The sequence below is a fragment of the Phocoena phocoena genome, chromosome 19 (genome assembly GCF_963924675.1).
Source record: "Phocoena phocoena chromosome 19, mPhoPho1.1, whole genome shotgun sequence".
Lineage (NCBI taxonomy): Eukaryota > Metazoa > Chordata > Mammalia > Artiodactyla > Phocoenidae > Phocoena > Phocoena phocoena.
In genome coordinates this window covers 13,173,011-13,194,461 of record NC_089237.1, presented here as the reverse complement: position 1 = coordinate 13,194,461, position 21,451 = coordinate 13,173,011, and the positions used below count along the sequence as shown (strand labels likewise).

At 47.9% G+C, this 21,451-nt stretch overlaps 1 protein-coding gene across 1 annotated transcript; it reads right to left on the bottom strand.

The window, feature by feature from the left end:
* Positions 1–1,070: 1,070 nt before the first annotated feature.
* Positions 1,071–20,680, bottom strand: LOC136139030 (zinc finger protein 79-like). The gene is made up of 3 exons (XM_065897954.1): positions 20,645–20,680; positions 1,571–1,769; positions 1,071–1,501 (listed from the first exon to the last, which is right to left on the bottom strand). The coding sequence occupies exons 1-3, from the start codon at positions 20,678–20,680 to the stop codon at positions 1,071–1,073; spliced, it is 666 nt and encodes a 221-aa protein (XP_065754026.1).
* Positions 20,681–21,451: the final 771 nt, after the last annotated feature.

Genomic DNA, 21,451 nt, shown 5'->3' with positions numbered 1-21,451 from the left:
TGGAGCCTGTGCTCTGCAATGGGAGAGGCCACAGCAGTGAGAGGCCCGCGTACCGCAAAAAAAAAAAAAAAAAGACATGAAGAGCGTCAGTGAGGAAATTTTAGGAAGGTAAAATAAACATATTTTCTTATTCTTAAATCTCAAAGATAATTGTTTATTTAAAGCAATAATAATGACAACATATTGGGTGATTGGGTGATAGCATACGCACAAGTGAAGCAAATGACAGCAATGCCACAAAGGATGGGAATACTTCTGATATAAGGTACCTGCATTACATGTGAGGCAGTGTTGTTTTATTTAAAGGTGCACTTAGTTTAAAATACATATTGCAAGCTCTAAGGCAACCAATAAAATGTTTTTAAAAGACATATAATTAATGTACTACAAGAGATACAATGGAATCATAAAATGCTCAATTATGTATTTGTTTATAATTAATAGCAAAATATCCTGCCACAGGACGGCCACTGTGAAAAGAGTCTACACTTCAAATGTGAGGTTTGGAGGTACTCTTACCTTCAGGTGCCTTCTGACCCCCACGCCCCACCACATGCAGCATCCGATGGTCCTCGTGCTTTGGGATGTCATAGCCTACTTTTGATGAAAATTGTGGAGGGAGAAGGCAGAAAAAGATGGAAGAAAGGAAACAAAAACACAAAGAATAGAAAACAGTAACAAACATTATGTTAAAAGTAAAGAGATGGAGAAAGATATGTCATGCTAACACTAATCAAAAGTAAGCTGACGTAACTTTTATTAATTTCAGACAGAGCAGACTTCAGAACAGGGAGGATACTACGGGATAAGAAGGGGCATTAAAGTATGAAAAAAGGGCCAATTCTCCAAGAACACATAACAATCTAAATCTCTATGCACTTAACAAAACAGCGTCAGTATGGGAAACTTATATTTTAAATATTATATAATGTTTTACTTTATCCCAGGAATACAACATTCCTAGAAATTCTAATTGTAAGCAAGAGTGGGTGGCATGGGTAAGAGACATATGACCAAAAAGTAAGAGTGGCTCATGAAAGGATGAAGTAGTCCACAAAACTGTAGTATCGTTAGGATGACTCTAAAATGTGAAGCTGCTGATGTCTGATCAGGATTGAACTGTTACCAAATGCTTTTCCACATTTATCACATTTAAAGTGTTTCTCTCCAGTATGACGTCTCTGATGTTGAATAAGATGAGTGCTCTGGCTAAAAGCTTTATTACATTCACAACATTCATAAGGTTTCTCTCCAGTATGAATTCGATGATGTTTAGTAAGGGACGAGTTTTCAGGGAAGCCCTTCCCACATTCACTGCATGTATAGGGTTTTTCTCCAGTGTGAATCCTTTGGTGTTGTGTAAAGGTTGAGTGGGCACTGAACGCTTTTCCACATTCATTACAGTTATAAGGCTTTTCCCCAGTATGAGTCCTCTGGTGTTGGGTAAGGTGTGTACTTCGTCTAAATGCCTTCCCACAATCATTACACTTATAGGGTTTCACTCCAGTGTGAATTCTCTGATGTTGTGTAAGAGTTGAGATATCAGTGAAGGACTTCCAACAGTTAATACATTCATAGGGTTTCTCTCCACTGTGAATTCTTTGATGTTGAATAAAGGATGAGTAGTCACTGAAGGCTTTCCCACATTCATTACATTTATAAGGTTTCTCCCCAGTATGAATTCTCAGATGTTGAACAAGTGATGAATTTACAGTAAATGCTTTTCCACAAACTTTACATTTATAGGGTTTTTCTCCAGTATGAGTTCTCTGATGTTCAGTAAGAGATAAACTTTGGATAAATGCTTTTCCACAGCCATGACACTTATAAGGTTTCTCACCAGTATGAATTCTCTCATGATGAAAAAAGTTTGAATGGTCACTGAAATTTTTTCCACAGTCACTACAATTATAAGTTTTCCTTTTAGAAGCTCTTTGACTTTTAATTGGAGATAAGTTCCATTTGACACTTTCCCCAAATGGATCAAATATATGTAGTTTCTTTTCTGAATGAGTAACATTCCATGGGATACGTTTAGATCTTAGATCAAAACCTCTCTCAAACTCATTAAAAGTATGCCCATTTTCCTCACAAGATATTTCTTCATGGCCAACTATTATTTGCTGAAAACCAGTGGTTTGGGCAACAGATTTTTTTGAAATTTTGTCTACAGAGTGCTCCTTTTGCTTTTCTACCTTGGCCTCATATTCACAGGTTTCTTCAAATAAATACTCTTTGAACACATCCCCTCTGAGCCTTTCCATGATGACAGTGATGGAACTGCTCACTCAAAAGTATATTCTAATGGTCTTCTCTTTGGTATCTGCTCTGCTCTTCAAATCTGAGGGGAATAAAACATTTATAAAAACATATTTTCTGTGTTGGGATTACAGGAACTGAACTCAGGAGGAAATAAATAACCTTACTGAAAATTAGAATGCATATTTACAGTCTCGTAATCTGGGAAAATAATAAGTCAATGGAGTAGAGTTAAGAAGAGGCAGAAGTGCTAGGAAAGAAGTTGGCCCAATAGGCAATGTCACAAAGAGTCTGAAAGCTGAAAAAAATGTTTTAAAGATATAAAAGTTTAACCTTCTCATTTAAAGATAAACAAGTTTAGAACTAGAGAGGTTATGTGATTATAACCTAAAGATACAGAAGTTATTAATGAGATGGTCAGAAATAGAACTTAGGCTTTGTCCACTATACTACCACAGTAATCTGGAGACTAAACAGAGCTTAAATGAGAGAATGGACAAGTACCTAGTCAAAAGACAAATAATGAAGGGGATGCATAGCAGTATTAGAAAATGTGCGACAGGGATTTCCCTGGTGGTCCAGCAGTTAAGACTCCACACTCCCAATGCAGGGCGCCTGGGTTCAATCTCTTGTTGGGGAACTAGATACCGCATGCCTCAACTAAGAGCCCGCATGCCACAACTAAAAAAAAAAAAAAGCCCGCATGCTGCAATGAAGATCCCATCTGCCGCAACTAAGACCCAGCACAGCCAAATAAATACATATTAAAAAAAAGAAAAAAAGGGGTTTCCCTGGTGGCGCAGTGGTTAAGAATCTGCGTGCCAATGCAGGGGACACAGGTTCAGGCCCTGGTCTGGGAAGATCCCACATGCCACGGAACAGCTAGGCCCATGCACCACAATTGCTGAGCCTGCATTCTGGAGCCCGCGAGCCACAACCACTGAGCCCGCATGCCACAACTACTGACTCCCACGCCCCTAGAGCCCGTGCTCTGCAACAAGAGAAGCCGCTGCAATGAGAAGCACACGCACCGCAACGAAGAGTGGCTCCCGCTTGCCGCAACTAGAGAAAACCCGCAAGCCCACAGGCAGCAACGAAGACCCAACGCAGCCAAGAATAAATAAATAAAATAAATTTAAAAAGAAAAAAAGAAAATGTGTGACAAGAAGAAATGGCAGAGCTACAGCACATGGAGAGAAGCCACTGAGGAATGTAAAAACAGCACCTGATAAAGCAATGTACAAAGGAATAACAGCATTTATCCGTACACGAATTCATACCGGTGAGAAACCTTACATGTGTGATGACTGTGGAAAAGCATTTATCCAGAGTTCATCTCTTACTGAACATCAGAGAACTCATACTGGAGAAAAACCCTATAAATGTAAAGTTTGTGGAAAAGCATTCACTGTAAATTCATCTCTTGTTCAACATCTGAGAATTCATACTGGGGAGAAACCTTATAAATGTAAGGTTTCTCACTGTGGTAAAAAAAAACAAAAAACATATTTTCATGTCAAAAAAAAAAAAAAGAGAGAAGGTCCAACTCTGAACAGAAAAGCAGAATTTAAGGCATTAAGGAGAGCTCCTTGAACAACATTTTAGAGATTCCACTCCTCCTAAACATTCACCCCTAAAGTGCACAGATTTATCCCTCATCTGAATAAGTGCCTCTGGAAACCTCAGCATCTCACAGGATCTCCACAATTCTTTCCTGGGCTGAGACACATTTTAGAAACTGAGAATTCTGCTCATGGGGAAAGAAAATATGCAACAAAATCAAAACTTTCATCACGTAAATATTTTGAAAAATTTAAAGCACTAGCACTATCAGTTTTTAAAAGCATATAATCTGAGTCTCCCGAAAGTCTGCGTCGAAGGACAAAGACTTACTGTCCTCCAGTCAACACAAAAAACAAGACATAAAACTAGAGAGGACACACACAGAGCCTTAGAGGGAGGTGTTATCAGACTGGTTGAAAACAGAAGGGCAGTATGATAAGGTGATCTAAGATCACAGTCAACGTTTGGGTAGAATCACTAACTAGAGGCAACAGCATTTTCACCAATCATAGACATAAGAGATGTTCTGGTACAAAGAGAGGTAAGGCACTAGAGAACTGTTCCTTTTTCTTTTTCACAAATACAAACCTCTGAGAATCCCAAATGAATGGTCACTTAAACTGTGGAAGCCAATACTTTGCTTTCTTAATTAACTCAAGGTTTGCATACTCAAATAATTTTCAGCAAGTGTTAAGAATAGAAAATCTTGGAAAGGCGTAGATTATAGTGTATGGATAAATGCAAGTCCTTCACAAGTCCTCCCAAAAACCAATTGTTTCAAGTCAAATTTCGGGTTTTCAAGCAAACATTTTAGCAAAGGCTCACCGTCTAGGGGTCGCAGGCTGCAGTCCGGAGATTAAAATTTTGGCCCACTGCACCAAATGTGCTGTCACAGCAAGGAAACTCTGGCTCGGTTTAGTTTCCCTTTAAGCAGTTCTCTTCTTGACATTTCTTTCTCCTTCCACCTCCGCTCTTCCTCGGCACAGGGAATGCCCTGGGCCTCCGCGGCCTCTAGGGAACCCGGGGTCCCGCTCCCCGCCAGGCCCCAGCACCGAGCTCCCGCTGCTCCCGGCTGGAGACGAGGTGGGGTAGCAGGGCCCCAGTCCGCACGGACCTCACGGGAAGCCAAGCGGCTCCGCCTGCGGGTCCGAAAGCGCCTGACGACGACGAACTGCGACTCCCAGAAGGCCTCGGGCCGCGCCGCTTCCGCTTTCGTTCTCAAGGACTTACTTTTTCCCAGAAGTCCCCGAGAAATCTCTGCCTCTGGGTATCCCTCCCCCGGCGCGGAGCGGAGTGGGCGAGCGGGAGGTGTCTCAGCTAATCAGAGCCACACATTGGAATTCCATGGTAACCACCGACGCTTGCTCCCTTCTGCGGTGCTCTTGATGGAGGCTGAAGCTTGCTTCCGAGGTTAGGGGCGCTGGCCGGCGCTTAGATTCTGGGGTCTGGTGTGCGCAGGACAGAGGGCTCCCCGCGCCCGACCGTACAGGCGCGGTCTTAATTAAATCAAGGTTTGCATACTCCAATAATTTTCAGCAAGTGTTAAGAATAGAAAATCTTGGAAAAGTGTAGATTATAGTGTATGGATAAATGCAAGTCCTTCACAAGTCCTCCCAAAAAACAATTGTTTCAAGTCAAATTTGAAACAAGAAGGAAAGACAGTGTAAAATGTTACAGACATTAGAGGACGCTGTGGTTCTTTGGATACTGTTTCTAACAAACTGTAAAAAGATATTTTTGAGATTCGGGGGAAAATGGAACGAGGAACTAGGTATTAGAAAACATTAAGGAATTATTATGAGTGAACGTCACATTTGGCATTTCTCAGCAGACACTTCAAAACCATCCAGATGTCAGCTATGTTTGTTTTTAATCTGCCAAGAGCTCAGGCAGCCTGGAATGCAGGGTGAAAACGTGCAGCGGAGCAGACCCACCAAGTACTGCAGCCCCTGAGAACAATCAAGTCTCCGTCTCAGAGCCACTGCAGCAGTGACAATGGGGAGACCTATCCTGCTGTTTATCTTCTCATTTCCTCTCTCTGGCCAAGCCTGCAAAGAGCATGACAGAACCCTACTGTAACTGCAAATGTTTGTTTTCTGGTTTCAAATGCGACAGCATGTTCATTATGCAAAAGTTGGAAAATGCAGGAAAGTATATATAGAAAAAAATACCAGGAGGAAATACTATTTTGGGCTGCAGGGATCATAGACTTTAAAAATTTTTTTTTATCTTACATGTTTTTCCATATTTCCCAAAATTTCTACCATGAATTAGAATTACTGCTTTATCATAAAAAGTTTTAAAAATACATATTTTGCGATTTATAGGAAGGTTACATGGCAAGCATTACATACTCTCACATAAAGTTAGACATAGGGCATAGAAGCAGATGATACCTCAGAGTTGATCACAAATAGCTTCGTAAATAGCAAAACTGGCATAAGGTACGGAATATGGAGAAAGGATGCCATCAGTGACACTATCACGATGAAAAAAATGGGAGAGTGCAGTGCAGAGTCAATGCTGTGGCACTTTGCTGATGAGACAAAGGGCCTAGGACAATGCCCCCAAATGTGGTGGTGCTCTAGAAATATTTGTTAAATAAAAGAGTCCAAATATAATTCCAAATAATTAATTTCTTTTTTAAAAATAAATTTATTATTTTTAAAATTTATTTATTTTTGGCTGTGTTGGGTCTTCATTGCTGCACACAGGCTTTCTCTAGTTGTGGTGAGTGGGGGCTACTCTTTGAGGTGCACAGGCTTCTCATTGCAGTGGCTTGTTGCAGAGCACGGGCTTCAGTAGTTGTGGCACGTGGGCTCAGTAGTTGTGGCTCACGGGCTCTAGAGCGCAGGCTCAGTAGTTGTGGTGCACTGGCTTATTTGCTCTGTGGCATGTGGGATCTTCCCAGACCAGGGCTCAAACCCATGTCCCCTGCATTAACAGGCGGATTCTTAACCATTGTGCCACCAGGGAAGTCCATAAATAATTAATTTCTTAATGATTAACATTTACTATATGTAATATGGATACAATATTCATCAATTTGTATATATATACATATACATATATGTAGATTCCAAAACTGAAGGCAAAACAATGAAAAGAAATCAAAAAAATAATCGGAGGGGAAGCGTCACTCCATCATTTTTAGTCCTTGTCAAATCAAGAAGACAAAAAATTGGATATCAAAGAGCTTAGAAACAACAGGAATTTATTTCTCCTAATCCTGGAGGCTGGGAATTCCAAGATCAAGTTACCACAGCTAAGGTGACCTCAGGCTCATGGGTCCACCTGCCACTCAACATCGCCACTCCAACATCCGTGACAAGGACTGAGCTCCAATACTCTCCCCAGACCTGCTCCTCCGAGCTTTCTCATCTCCATGGAGGGCAGCTCCATCCTTTTAGTTGTTCAGGCCAGAACCTTGGAGTCATCTTCTCTTTCCCTCCGCCCCACATCCAGTTTATCAGGAAATCCTACCAGGTGAGCTCCAATACACATACAGAATTGATCACTTATTTGCATCTCACCAGTTACTCAGGGCCCACCATCCCTTCTCTCCTGGGTTGTTGCAGAAGCTTTACTCTGGCACCCCAGTCTATTCTCAACGCACTAGCCAGAGGGATCTGCTAACACCCAAGTCAACCTGTTCCCCTTCTGCTCCCACAGCACTCAGAATAAAAGCCAATGTGGTGCTCGTGAGGGCCCTCAAGACGTGCAGAGGCCCCACCATGCCCCACCTCCTCTGACGTCCTCCTAACCTCCTCCCTCAGCTGCTCCACGTGAGCCCCTTGGGCCCTGGCTGATCCCTGGATGTGTTGGATCTTCAGGGCTCGTGTCGCTGTTTCCACTGCCTGGGAGACCTTTTCCACAGATAGCCACACACCTCACTTCTCACTTTCAGATCTTTGCACAAATGTCACCTTCTGAGTCTAGGCTGTGCCCAGCACATGGTAGGTGCTCAATAACATTGGTTGAATGAATGAATCTGTGAGTTGGACCAAGGAGATCTCTATCCTCAGAGGGACCTAGTTCGGGAGCTCCTCTTTACTCACTATCACTTACTGATAATACTGGGCACTGCCTATTAACAAAAAATAATAACAAAACAAAACTCTTTGCCAACTCAGTAAGTGAAAATGGCACCTTGTTGTTTTAATTTGTATTTCTTTAATTAAGAGTGGGTTGAGCATATTTTCATGTGTTGTTAGCTGTTTATTCATTTAGAAAACATACAAAATGCTGGTGATTATTTTCCGTGTCCTCTATCAAGATTTGATCATGTCATTTGCCGTTTCTTTCTGATATAAACTCTCAAATATAAAGCGTATTAAATCTTTCTTTCTGAAACTTGTGTTGCAAATAATTTTCCAATTTATATTTTGGCTTTTAATTTTGTTCATGATGTTTTAAAAGAATAATTTTAATTGTTAAGAAGGCACACCTGGGACTTCCCTGGTGGCACAGTGGTTAAGAATCCACCTGCCAATGCAGGGGACAAGAGTTCGAGCCCTGGTCCGGGAAGATCCCACATGCCACGGAGCAACTAAGCCAGTGTGCCACAACTGCTGAGCCTGCGCTCTGGAGCCCACGAGCCACAGCTACTGGGCCCGTGTGCCACAACTGCTGAGGCCCACGCGCCTAGAGCTACTGTTCCACAGCGGAGAGAAGCCACCGCAATGAGAAGCCCGCGCACCACAACGAAGAGCAGCCCCGGCTCACTGCAACAAGTAAAAGCCTGCACACAGCAACGAAGACCCAATGCAGCCAAAAATAAAAATTAAAAAATTGAAAAAAAAAAGAACGCATGCCAAAATAACTTTATCTTTCTGGTTTCTGACTTTTACTTTTTCACCATAAGGGTTTTTTCTCCTGCAAGGACATAGAAATATTCACCAATACTGTCCTCAAATACTGTCACAGTTTCATTTTTTATATTTAACTTTTACTCCAATTGGGAGTACATTTTGGTGAATGTCCTATTTGAGGGAAGTTTCTAAGTTAATTCTTTCCACAAAAGGCTAAGTATGGTAGATTGCAAACAATACGTGACCACAAATTGCTCGAGACCCTCTCACGTGCCTTTTTGCCTCCTCTCTCATGAAGAGATGGGGTCCATCTTTTCACTCCTGGATCTGGGATTGGCCACATGACTTGCTTTAGGCAATGGTACAAATGTGATGCACAGAAGTGTTTATGCAATGGGACTTGATCTCTCTTTGGAGAGTAGCTGTCACTTGAAGGCGCCTGAGACAACCTGCTGCATGCTTGTTGAACATGCATTAACCTGCTGCATGCTTGAGGAATGTGTCAATTACTAAGAGGGTCGGGGGAGCTCAGGTGAAGCCAGCAAAGTCACCGTCCTATTTGAGCAAAGCCCAAATTGTCCACCCACAGAATCACGAGCAAATAACTGATTGCATTAAGCCACTAAGATTTGGGGTGGTTCGTTAAGGAGGAAAAGCTGAACTAGCAAGCACTCATCCCAACACTGTTTCTAAAGTCGTCTGCCCTTTCTTCCATGGATTTGAAGTGCCCCCAGTACATCAAATATGCTTTTATAGAATCAGGGGTCCGTTCTTGGATTTCTGTTTCGGTCCCAGCCCAGGAAGCTTTGTCACCCTCTGACCACATCCTGGTTCCAGGTGCCTTCAGTTGGGAGGTTTTGCTCTTCACGCCTGGGCCTCAGGAAATCAAGGATTCGATGGCCATAGAGTACAAACAGCACCACTCCTCATCTAAAATTTAGATTCTGAAAGGGAGTTCTTTACCTAGCATCCCTGGAGTACCCCTACAGATGTTTTCACAAACTTGGGCATGTGCATTTTCCTGAGAAGAAGGCTTTTCCCACGTTTAAGCAGATTCTCAAAGGGCTACTTGCCTCCCCGCACCCAAATGTTGAGCTGAGGTCGAAGGGAACTGATTGGCTGCTGGTCAGCCTCTCTTTGGGGGTGCTGGGTGGCAGCAGAGGAAAGAGCAAAACCGATCTCTGAACCACACAAAAGCCGGGTGGGCCCGTGTGCTCCCTCTGTGCTACAGCTCTTAGTTGTGTTTGGCTGCTGCTTTGGTTTATTGGTTCTTGCTCTCTTCTTTCTCCTGCTATGAGCTTCAACAGTGATGGCTTTGGACCCCAACCCCTGGCTTTAGCGAGGTGCTCTGAGCCTGGAGCTAGAAGTGGTTTTAACAGGGGCAGCCAACCACTGGGGTGTGGCCAGCGGCTGTGTGTAGGATTCTGGCTGAGTACTTAGTGCCTTGGGGCTCCGTTTGGGGGATTGGGGTCTCTGACACACGAGATCATTCACACACACAGGGCCTGGTGCACGGTGGGTGACTGTCTGGAAATGCAAATCCCTTTCCCTACACTGTACCCGCCAGGCTGCACAGTATTCCTCCTGGAACTATGGCTGGCACACACGGAAGAGGACAAACTCTCCAACAGGCTCCAGGAACTTGGCACTTTGGGGTGCAGTGGACAGTAATGAAATGCCCACAATGTGCTGTTCGTGCAGAAGCCAGTGTCAGTGGCCTAAGTAGCACAGCCTGCCTCGGGGCGGCAGGACTCAGCTCATCACCCTTGAGCACCCAGGCTGGCAGGAGTGCCCCCTTGGCATTTGCCGGCCAGGATTCACTGCAGAGGAAAGCTCTCCTCTGTGCACGGGGCAGCTGCTTCCTGCTTGCTGGATACAGCAAGTCACCAGGGCAAGGGGTGAGGGGGGCGCACAGAACGCCTGAGGCAGTCAGTTCCACAGGGGTCCCATCTCCACCAGTGAGGCCAGGACAAATGAGGAACTTCGCTGTTGCCTGGTCAATGTCCACCACCCACCACCCACCAGGTGCAACAGGGAAGACCCCCTACCCTTTGGAAAAGGGCGCTGGTGCATGGAACTCTACCCTGAACTGGTACTTGTCTAACACTAGCCCCTTTGCAGAGCTCCCCCACACTCCCCCTAGACACAGCAGTGACGCAGTGTCCTCCAGCCGCTTGGACAATTAAGTGAGCTTGGCCGGGAGGTAGAAGAAGGGTTTGAATGGAAGAAAAGAGGGTCTGTGAAGAAGCCAGGGGGGGCTTCATGTACGAAGGTCAGAGAAAGCAGCTGGGTGGTCTGTGTAGTTGGGTGGGGGCGGGGGCTCATTGGGGACCTGTCCAGAACAGAGGGTGTGGCTCAGGACACACCCCTCCAGCCAGGACACAGTCTCCAGACGTTGTGGCTGGCAGCATCCCCACTCACTAATTTACTCATAACTCATGTTACTGAACACCTACTATGTGCCAGCCGTCACGCCAGGTGCTGGGGAAGCAGGAGGAAAATGAGGCCCCTGTGTCCTGGGAGCTTTGGTTCTTGCAAGGAGACAGATCATAGGCAAGCAAGTAAGATGAGCTTTGGTGTGAATGAAGTGAGGCCAGCCGTGCACATGCCTAGGGGAAGAGCTTTCTAGCAGATGGGTGGGATGTGCAAAGGCCCTGAGGTAGGGGTGCTTGTCTGAGGGGAGCCAGAGTCCAGAGTATCTGCAGGGCAATGAGGATAGAGGGGACAATGGGGTTATGGCATGCCGACCTCCTGAGTGTCATGAAGACTTTGGATTTCATTCTAAATGAGATGAGAGAAGAAGGCCATGACTAGGTCTTTCAGTGGCTGAGGGTGAAGAACAAGACCGTGGGCAGCAGGAAGACAGCAGGGGAGGTTGGGAGGCTCTTTACCATAATCCGGGCCCTGGTGAAGTAGCTTAGACCAGCAGGAGGCCGGGTGGTGCTGCTGTATGACAGGAGTGGTGGATTTGGAAACATCATAAAATTAGAGCAGCAAGAAATCAAGGATGGATGTGGGGTTTGTGAGAAAGAGCCAGGTGGAGCGTGACACTGCAGTTTGGCCTGAGCATCTGGAAGAACGACACTGCCTGTTACTGAATGGAAAGCACGAGGTTTTGGGGGTTGATGGAGGGCCTTTATTTGCACATGACATGTGAGAGGTGACCATGGAGAGCGTCTTCAGCAGAGGAAGCAGCTGGAGCTGGAAGATGAGCTCTGTGTGGGGCCAGCATTAACTGTGAGGGGAGAGACCGCCCAAGGAGGTGAGCCCTGGGGCACCCAGCATCCAAAGGTGACGGTAGGTACCTCCAGCACAGGACGCCGAGCAGGAGGTGGGAGCAGGGTTCTGCAACCAGGTGAGGACGTGTTTAGGGTCTTAGCGCTGGGCCGTCCAGCTCTTGTCTGCAGCCCCCTCCAGTGTCCCTGCCCCCACATTCTCCCAGAATGGTATTGCCTGGGGTCTCCTGTTTACCTTCCCTCCTCTGCTCTCCTCCTCTGCTCTGGCATATTGGGTTTCTGGCTGCCGCCTGGGGTACCCAAACAGGACAAACAGGAAAAACTGGCCCTGTCCTGGGGACACCAGTTTCAACTTGGCTTCTGGGCTTTGAGGAGGGGGCTCATGGGCCATCCCTCTGGGAAGCGGGACAGTTTCAGGTGTGGCCTCCAGGAAACTATCCCCCACCTGTTATCTGAGAGCCTCCCTCTGCAGTGGCAGAGACAGTCCGGCACGGCTCAGCCTCCTCCAAGAACCCCTTCCTCTCGGGCCACCTGTGGAAAGCTTCCAGCAGGGCACAGTCCATGAAGGGTAAATTAATTTTGCTGTTTGGATTTTTCTTTTAAGAAAGAAGAAGACATAAAACATTGTACTCATCACCTTTAGAAACAGGCACACAGCACATAAGTGTGTTCTACAAGGCACACAACCTAATCAGCAGATCTGTTCTGGGCTGTGGCCAGTCAGGGCAGAGAGTGGGACTCATGGTTGGAAATTCCATGCAGGCAACGGGGAGGGAGGTAGATGGAGAATGTGGTAGTGGAGAGGGCATGGGAAGATAGCAGCTCACACTGGCCGAGAACGTCAGAGCAGAGGCCAGTGAGAGTCCGAGAGAGAGGGACGCAGGGCCTGGGATAAAGGGAAATCCAGAGGCTGAGGCGCAAAGGGACACACACAAGGGAGGAGACACGCCTTCCAAGTCTTGGCCGATTAGACTTGGCGTCAGTCTCCAGCTTTGGATCTGTCGGCCACGGCGTGGCCTTTCCTTGGCAGGTTCCTGACCTGGTTCCTTACCTGTGTGAACCTCCACTTGGAGGGAAGGGGCCGTTGTGAGGGCGGTAGAGACTCCCTTCCGGAGGCTCCCTGGCTGGCGCCTCTTCTCCCCCAGGCTTCATCCTTGGCCTCCTGAGCCCGGTCTTAGCAAAGAACTCCCCACGCTTGAAGCTAACTAGGTTCCTCTTAGTAATTTGCATTCGCATCCTCACCTGGCAATGGGCTGTCTCGTCCTTCACTCTTCACTCGTCCCTGTTATACTGGGAGTTGAAATCAGTTTCTTCCCACATTTGCCAGTCTTGAATAAAGTCTCTCTTGCACTTTCTAACAAGTGTCCGGTGAATAATTTGTCCTTAACGAGGGTTGTGAGACGGCAGCCATGAGTGCCTAGTGAGGGCTTGGCGGGAGCGAGGGCTATGTACACAGCTGTGTATGTGCATTGTGTAGCCAAAGTTCCTTTGTGGACACATAGTATGTACACAGTTGTGTACATAGGTGCTGTCCTCCTTGGAGGGGGGGCGGCGCTCAGGCTGATTCAATCAGTCCCTTGGATCACGTGACTCCTATTGTTAAATCAGTCCCCATAAATGAGGTGACTCCCATTGATTCAATCGGCACCCTCGTATCATGTGACTCCCATATATTAAACCAGCCCCTTAAATCACGTGAGTTCCACAGATTCAATCAGCCCAGTTAAACAGCCTGACCCCCATTAAATCAATCATCCTTCTTAAATCTCCTGATGCCCGTTAGGAAGGATGATTGATTTAATTAGGGTCACCATATTTAAGAGGGCAGGTTGAATCAATGGGAGTGCTGTCCCCCGAGGGGGGTTCTCGGGTGCCCCGGGGGGAACCCCAGCTCCTGCTGCAGTCTGTGTGGTGCTCCCAGCGCCTGGCGGCTTCTCATCTCAGGGACCTTGGCTCTAGCTGTGAGCCTGGCCTAGAGAGGGCCACAGACACGTGAACGAACCTGAATCGAAGGGCAACCCCATGGGCAGACGCCCCGGGTCACAGGCAGACGACCTCGATGAGCAGCAGCAGTCGGATGCCAGGTATGCTTCTTGATTTGAGGCAAATATGGAAACCACCTCTCAGTCCAAGTCCTGGGGCGAAAAAGGAAAAATTAAGTTAAGGGTCAGATCCCCCACCTCCGGTACAGAAATAAGAAACCCTTGGAAGCCGTGCTAAGGCAAGACACGGCCCTCCCCGTAGGCCTCCTCAGCACAGGTATTTTTAGGTCTCGTTCTGAGCATCCCAAGCCTCTAATCTCAGCAGCCTATTGGGGAATTGTCTGGAGCAGGCAAGGGAGTTTGACACCCTGGCCCACCCAGCTAACCCGCTCTCCCAACGACAAAAAAAAGGCAGACTTATGGTTAAGAACTGCCATACAGGGACTTCCCCGGTGGTCCAGTGGTAAAGAATCCGCCTTCCAGTGCAGGGGACGCGGGTTCGATCTAAGATCCCACATGCAGAGGGGCAACGAAGCCCATGCTCCACAACTACTGAGCTCATGTGCCTCAGCTAGAGAGCCTGCCTGCAGCAAACTACAGAGCCCACGCGCTCTGGAACCCGCGCCGCAACTAGAGAGAGAAAACCTGCATGTCACAACTAGAGAGAAGCCCGCGCGCTGCGACAAAGATCCCGTGTGCCACAAGTAAAACCTGAGGCAGCCCCCCCCCCAGTTTTTTAAATAATAAATAAATATTTAAAAAAAAGAACCACTCTGCAAGGAAATTTGTGGTAAATTGTGTTTACTTTTAGCGTAAGGGTATAAATGCATGTTGGATATTTATTCTATTCTTTTAGTTACCCATACTGCTTTTTTTTTTTTCTTTTAGCCTTTTCTTACTTTCTGGGACTGTAAGACGGTCCAGGCTCATCTTGCATTTTCTCAGCCTCAGCCCCAGTACCAGGCATTTCTCCAAGGAGCCCTGGTTCCTTTTATCGAAGATAGGATTTAGAAACCAAAATCTGGGCATGAGGTACTCTTGTGGCCACTGGGGTGTTACGTGCTTCCAGGACTCTCAGGGGGCAAAGCTAGGAAATATGGGTATGTGTGCTCACCCACACGTGCACATATGATGCAAACCTGAGTTCACACTGATATGACCATTCATTCTGGCATCTCCCCAAGCGTATCTGAACCCTCCTTGTGCAGCGGTTCCCTACTGCATGTTTACTTGTTAAATCCTACTGTACATGTAAAGTAGGTTCAAACTGCTAACCTGTACCACTGTGGGAAATAAATTGACCAACTAGAGTTCAGTATGTATACAGAGTCGTCTTTTCTTTATAGCATTTAGCAAAGCACTGTTTTGCAAAGTTGTCCAGGTCAGTTCCTTTCTGTCTCCCCTTTTAGTGAGAGTGTGTCTTCCATCTGATACATCAGACTCCCTTCAGCCTGCACTGGCCCGGGACCCCACACATCCAGCTGTTCTTGATTTTTTCATAGCCAGGGTCACTCTTTGTGGTGTCCTATGGGGTTGCACAAGTGCATGGAGTACACACCCCCATCATAGAACCACCCAGAACAGTTCTGTCACCCTACAACTTCGCTAGTGAGGCCCTTGAGGGGACGCAACCCTGGCAACCACTGTTCAGTTTTCTGTCCTTATAATTTTGCCTCTTCAAAAAAAAAAGAGTAAATAAATAAATAATTAAATAACGTCTGGTGGTGAGGTACACTTCCCTATTGACCCTGGGAGTGGCACATGGCGGGACAGGTCAGGGCCAGCCCAAGGTATGAACCCCAAAGCCAGGCACCACACTGGAGCACCAGGGGACATCCAGAAGTGGCACTTGCTGAACAGCCGCTGTGGGCACAGCAAGAGGCACCACTAGGTCCATTTGGACAGAAGGAGTGGCGTCCCGGGCAGGGTGGCTGGTGAGGAAACACCACTGGCCCCGGTTCCCAGAGGCGTTGCGTCGCTGGCAGCAGGAGGGCAGTGTTCACAGCCTCTCTCCCCTCCGCCTCTCCCTCGTTCCTGGTTCTTCCCCTTTCACTGTCACAACAGGGATTTGACATCCTCATCCTTTGCTAGGATCATTCGGAGTCAGGTTCTTGACTTTCAAGGCGGATACAGGAAACGTGTGTCTCATGCCACTCAGAAAGTCACCGACACACACTGCTTTTCACTGATGTGGCCTTAGGTGTTTTCCCCTGGGTTTCGGGACCTTGTAGACAAAGCTGGTCTCTCTCTCTGCTACCCTCCTCTCTTACTTTTCTAGCTGTCTGTCTGTCTCTGTCTCTCTCACTCTCCACCCCCGCCTCCTCTTCTCTCCCTCTCCCCCACTGCTCCATCCTTCTTCTGCAGACCAGCTTCCCAGACTCTTGGTTCTGCTGCATCCAAACTGCAGCTTCCCTATCCTGGTTGTCTACAGACCCTCCAACATGTGGCCCCCACCTGGTCCCTCTGGCAGAGGGTCACTGGCTGCCTCCAGCCCCATCAGGTCATCCCCATATTACTGAGTACTGCCCCCTATTCTTCTCCTGTCTCCCTTCTGTGACCTTGTCCTCTGTACTTGCATGAATGAAATCACCTTCTGACAGACCCCTCTCTCCCCACCTAGCCCCTCCAATCTCGCACCAACTCTGGCAAAAATGACCTGCCTAAAATGTGGATGGATTCCCAGCGAAGCCCTGCCCAGCCCGCCTGCTCCCCCTTCACTTCCCAGGCAGGACTTACCCAGAGGAGGGGCCTCAGGAGCCCCTTGATCCACCCAGCACACTCCACACTTAGATGCTGGGCTGGTGTGGCTCCTCCAGAAAGAGCCTTGGACACTTTCCCGCATATTTGTGAGAGGGCAAGCGAGGCAGGCGTGTCCCTTGTCTTATGGGCTTAGATCCTAGGGAGAGGGCAGGTGGGCACAAGGCCAGTCAATACAGAAGCCACAGTTTGTAGAGGGTGGGTCCCTGGAGGAGAGCCCGAGGCTGGTGGGAACAGAGCAGAGGGAAGCTCAGAGAGGAGGGGAAACCTGACCCTGCAGGTAAGGACTTTTGTTTCCAATGGAAAGACATTGGAGATTTTTAAAAAGGGGGATGCCTTGACGAAATGTCTGTACCTATAAATGACGTGGGAACAACAGGACAATATGCAAACGACGAACCTTGACTTAACCCACACACCTTACACAAGAATGAACTCAAAATGGATCATAGATTTAAATACAAAACTATAAAACTTTTAGAAGAAAACATAGAGAAAATCTTCATGAACTCGGGGTTAGGGAAGAGTTCCTAGACTCGACATCAAAAGCCCCGGGACAAACTGTGGCAAACAGTGACAAACTGGACTTCATCAAAATTAAAAACTTCTATAGGGAGGGTGGGAGGGAGGGAGACGCAAGAGGGAAGAGATATGGGGACATATGTATATGTATAACTGATTCACTTTGTTATAAAGCAGAAACTAACACACCATTGTAAAGCAATTATACTCCAATAAAGATGTAAATAAATGTTTACGAATCAAAAAAACAAACAAACAAAAAAAAAACACTTCTGCTTGGCAAAAGACGATGTTAAGAGAATGAAAACAAGACATAGACTAGGAGAAAATATTTTCAAATCACATATCTGACAAAGGCACTGTATCCAGAATAGAGAAAGAACGCTCAAAATCCAACAGTAGAAAAGCAAATAATCCACTTACAAGCTGGGAAAGGACTTGAACAGTTGCTTCACCACAAAAAGATACATGGATGGCAACTGAGCCCATGAAAATATGTTTAACATCATTAGCCATTAGGGAAATGCAAATTAAAACCATGGTGAGATACCACTACATACCAAATGGATGGAGTTAAATTACTGACACTACTGAGTGATGATAAGAACATGGAGCAATAGGAACTCTCATTCATGACCGGGAAGAATGCAAAATGGTATGGTCACCCTCAAGCACAGTTTAGCACTTCTTATAAAGTTGGACGTATATTTGTGATATCACTCAGCAATTGCACTTGTGGGCATTTACCCAAAAGAAGTTAAATCTTTTTAAAATTAATTAATTTTTGGCTGCGTTGGGTCTTCTTTGTTGCTGCACGCGGGCTTTCTCTAGTTGCGGCAAGCGGGGGCTACTCTTCATTTTGGTGCACGGGCTTCTCACTGCAGTGGCTTCTCTTGTTGCAGAGCATGAGCTCTAGGCGTGCAGGCTTCAGTAGTTGTGGCATGTGGCCTCAGTAGTTGTGGCTCACGGGCTCTAGAGCGCAGGCTCAGTAGTTGAGGTGCACGGGCTTAGTTGCTCCGCGGCATGTGGGATCTTCCCGGAGCAGGGCTCGAACCCGTGTCCCCTGCATTGGCAGGCGGATTCTTAACCACTGCGCCACCAGGGAAGCCCCAAAGAAATTAAATCTTACATTCACACAAAAACCTGTACACAGATGCACGTGGCAACTCTGTTCAATAACCACACAAACCTGGAAACAACCCTTCAGTGGAGTAAGTGGATTCCCATAGGGTGGCACACCCCACAGTGGAGCACGACCCTCCAGTGAAAGGAAGGAGCTATGATACAGCCGGCAGCCGGGGTGCATCTCAGGTCATTACAGGAGTGAAAGGAGCTGGGCTCAAAGGTGACATTCTGCGTGATTCCATTCATAAGAAACAAAACTATAGGGATGGTTGCCAAGGGTTGGGTGGCGGGACTATAAAGTGGTTTGGGGGCGATGTAGCTGTTCTGTACCCATAAAGTTATTACATGAATCTATAAATGTGTTCAGTTCTTAGGACCGTACATCAAAGAACTATAATTTTACTGAATGCTAATTTAAAGAATTAATAAAGAGCAACTTTACAAGTAAAATCCCAACCTTGGGCTTCCCTGGTGGCGCAGTGGTTGAGAATCTGCCTGCTAATGCAGGGGACACGGGTTCGAGCCCTGGTCTGGGAGGATCTCACATGCCACAGAGCAACTAGGCCCGTGAGCCACAACTACTGAGCCTGCGCGACTGCAGCCTGTGCTCCGCAAAAAAGAGAGGCGGCGATAGTGAGAGGCCTGTGCACCGCAATGAAGAGTGGCCCCCACTTGCCACAACTAGATAAAGCCCTCGCACAGAAACGAAGACCCAACACAGCAAAAATAAATAAATAAATTAAAAAACTCCTACCCCTAACATCTTCGTTAAAAACAAAAACAAAAAAACCCCAACCCCACTGAGCCCCCTGTGAGCCCCGGGGGTGGGGGCATGGAGCCTGTCAGATGTTGCCCAGAAGCAGGGGAGAGGGCTGCAGTTCTGGACCAGGTGGACCTGTCAGGCTCCCGGAGTCTGTTCTGGACCCGGGCCCAGCTCTGCCGAGTGGGCCCCCTCAGACTGCCGAGCCCAGGCTGGCTGCTCCTGTGGGTGTGGCCTCCTCTGACCTGCCCAGCGTGCGCTTCGTTTGCACGTGGACTGACTTCAGATTTTTTCCAGTTAAATTCCGCCCTGCCCTGCTCTTGATGGAAGGTAAAGAAGGCCAAGGCTTTGGGTAGAAAAGTCCTGTGTCAGAGGCCTGAAGGGCGGGTTACGGATTCTCATCCCTTCCTTCAGCAGAGACCAAGTCACAGCGCCCTTTTGTGGAAGATCCTGGCCCCTGACTCGGTGATTCCCACCGGAGGAGGTCAGCTGGAGCCACGGTTGCTTGTGTGAGGCCAGGCAGGCAGCCTTGAGCAGAGCTGCCCAGGTCAGACTCTCCCAGGAGCAGAGATGCCCAGGATGACTGTCCCAGGATCAGAGATGCCCAGGATCAGACTCTCCCAGAATCAGACTCTCCTGGAATCAGAGCTGCCCAGGTCAGACTCTCCTGGGCACCAGGGGAGCAGCCTTGGTTCAGGACCAGCTTCTGGTGGGATCTACCCTTCATATGGCCTTGGAGACTACTGCTGGTGATAGGCAGGGTGAGGAGGGAGGCATCTGGGTGAAATTACGGGAGGACAAATGGTTGGAGCCTGGAAGGAACAAAGTGAACAGCGGTTGGGAGGAGAGGAATCAATCGGAGAAAAGTGGGAAATGAGGGCTTCAGGGATGTCAGATGCTCACCAGAAAAAGGGGTGAAAACCACAGGGGGACGTCTGCATCCTTGGAACCTCCCAGCTCTTGTGAACACGGAAGGGAAGGGGGTGGGGTCCCCCAGGTCTGCTTTAGGCATCAGCAGTTCCGGACCCCCTCGGAGGACATCTAGCCCCAGGGGAGACAAGAGGACCCTGACAGGAGCCTAGGGCAGCCTTGTACCCCCTCAGAGACCACGACCACCTGTGCCAGCAGCCCACGGCCAGGTGAGACCCCTTGGGGTGGCCTGTGACCAACACTCAGAGAAGAGTGAACAGGCCAGGGCCTCGCACTGGGCAGGAGACCCAAACAAGAGACAGCATCTCTTGAATCGCAGGAAGACGGAACCAAGATGAGGCAAATCTCCCTCCAGCCCAACGATACTCAATTCTGTGGACATTAGCTCCTCAAGAGTCCCTAGGAGCATGTGATGTCAGAACTGGTGTCCAATTACTTTACTTTATTTTGTTTCTCTTGCAGGCTGAGAAGGGATGGGGAAGAGTTTTGGGAGGTGAGCAGAGCAGGGAGATGCTGATGAAGAGGATTTAACCCCGTAAAGAGGAGGCGAGTGAGAATGGGTGGCGGAAGGGGCAGGAGAAGACACTTCCTTACAAGTGGGCATCTGCGTCTGGGCAGTGTGGGGTGTGCACAGAGCCGTCGGGATGATGTTTGTCTAGTTCAGACAGCCCCAGAAGCCATCAGCCACAAAGGAGGCACCTGCAGCATCTCGTCTTCCTCATCCTGGGCCCCCATCTCAGGGAAAGGGGGTTCTGTCAGAGCTCGGGCCCAACACCCTGGTTACTGGGGGTGAGTGCGGGGACCTGAGGGGTCCTCATCTCTGTCCCCATTCCCACCCTGCTCTCAGCCCCCAGTGATCTGTCTCCATCTATCTATCTATCAATCATCTATCATCTCTCATCAGTCTGCATGAACAAGGTCAAGTCAACAGGCTCTAAAGTACGTTATCACATCACGTTTTCTGCTCCAGTGTGCGTGTGTGTGCATGCGTGTGTGTGTGCGTGCGTGCGTTTGCGTGCGTGCGTGCGTGCATGAGTGCGTGTGTGTGTGCGTGCGTGCGTGCGTGTGTGTGACATAGAGAGAAAGGGGGTTGGGGCCTGGAGAGAAAGGACAAAGGAACTGTGTTAAACGGGTCTTCCTGCTCTAAGGGCCTCAGTCTCCTCACCTGTAAAGCAGATGGTAGGGCCTCCCTGATGGCGCAGGGGTTGAGAGTCCGCCTGCCGATGCAGGGGACACGGGTTCGTGCCCCAATCCGGGAAGATCCCACGTGCCGCGGAGCGGCTGGGCCCGCGAGCCATGGCCGCTGAGCCTGCGCGTCCCGCAAAAAAAAAAAAAAAAAAAAAGCAGATGGTAGCACCTCCAGCACCTCCAAGATGCAAGTGAGCGGTAAGGCACATCCTAGCCTCCTGTGAAGCAAGCAAGATGGTTCTCTCTGGGGGACCAGCGGAGGGGAGAGGGTTAACCACCAACTCCATAACTGAGTAACCAGCAAATCTTGATTAGAAC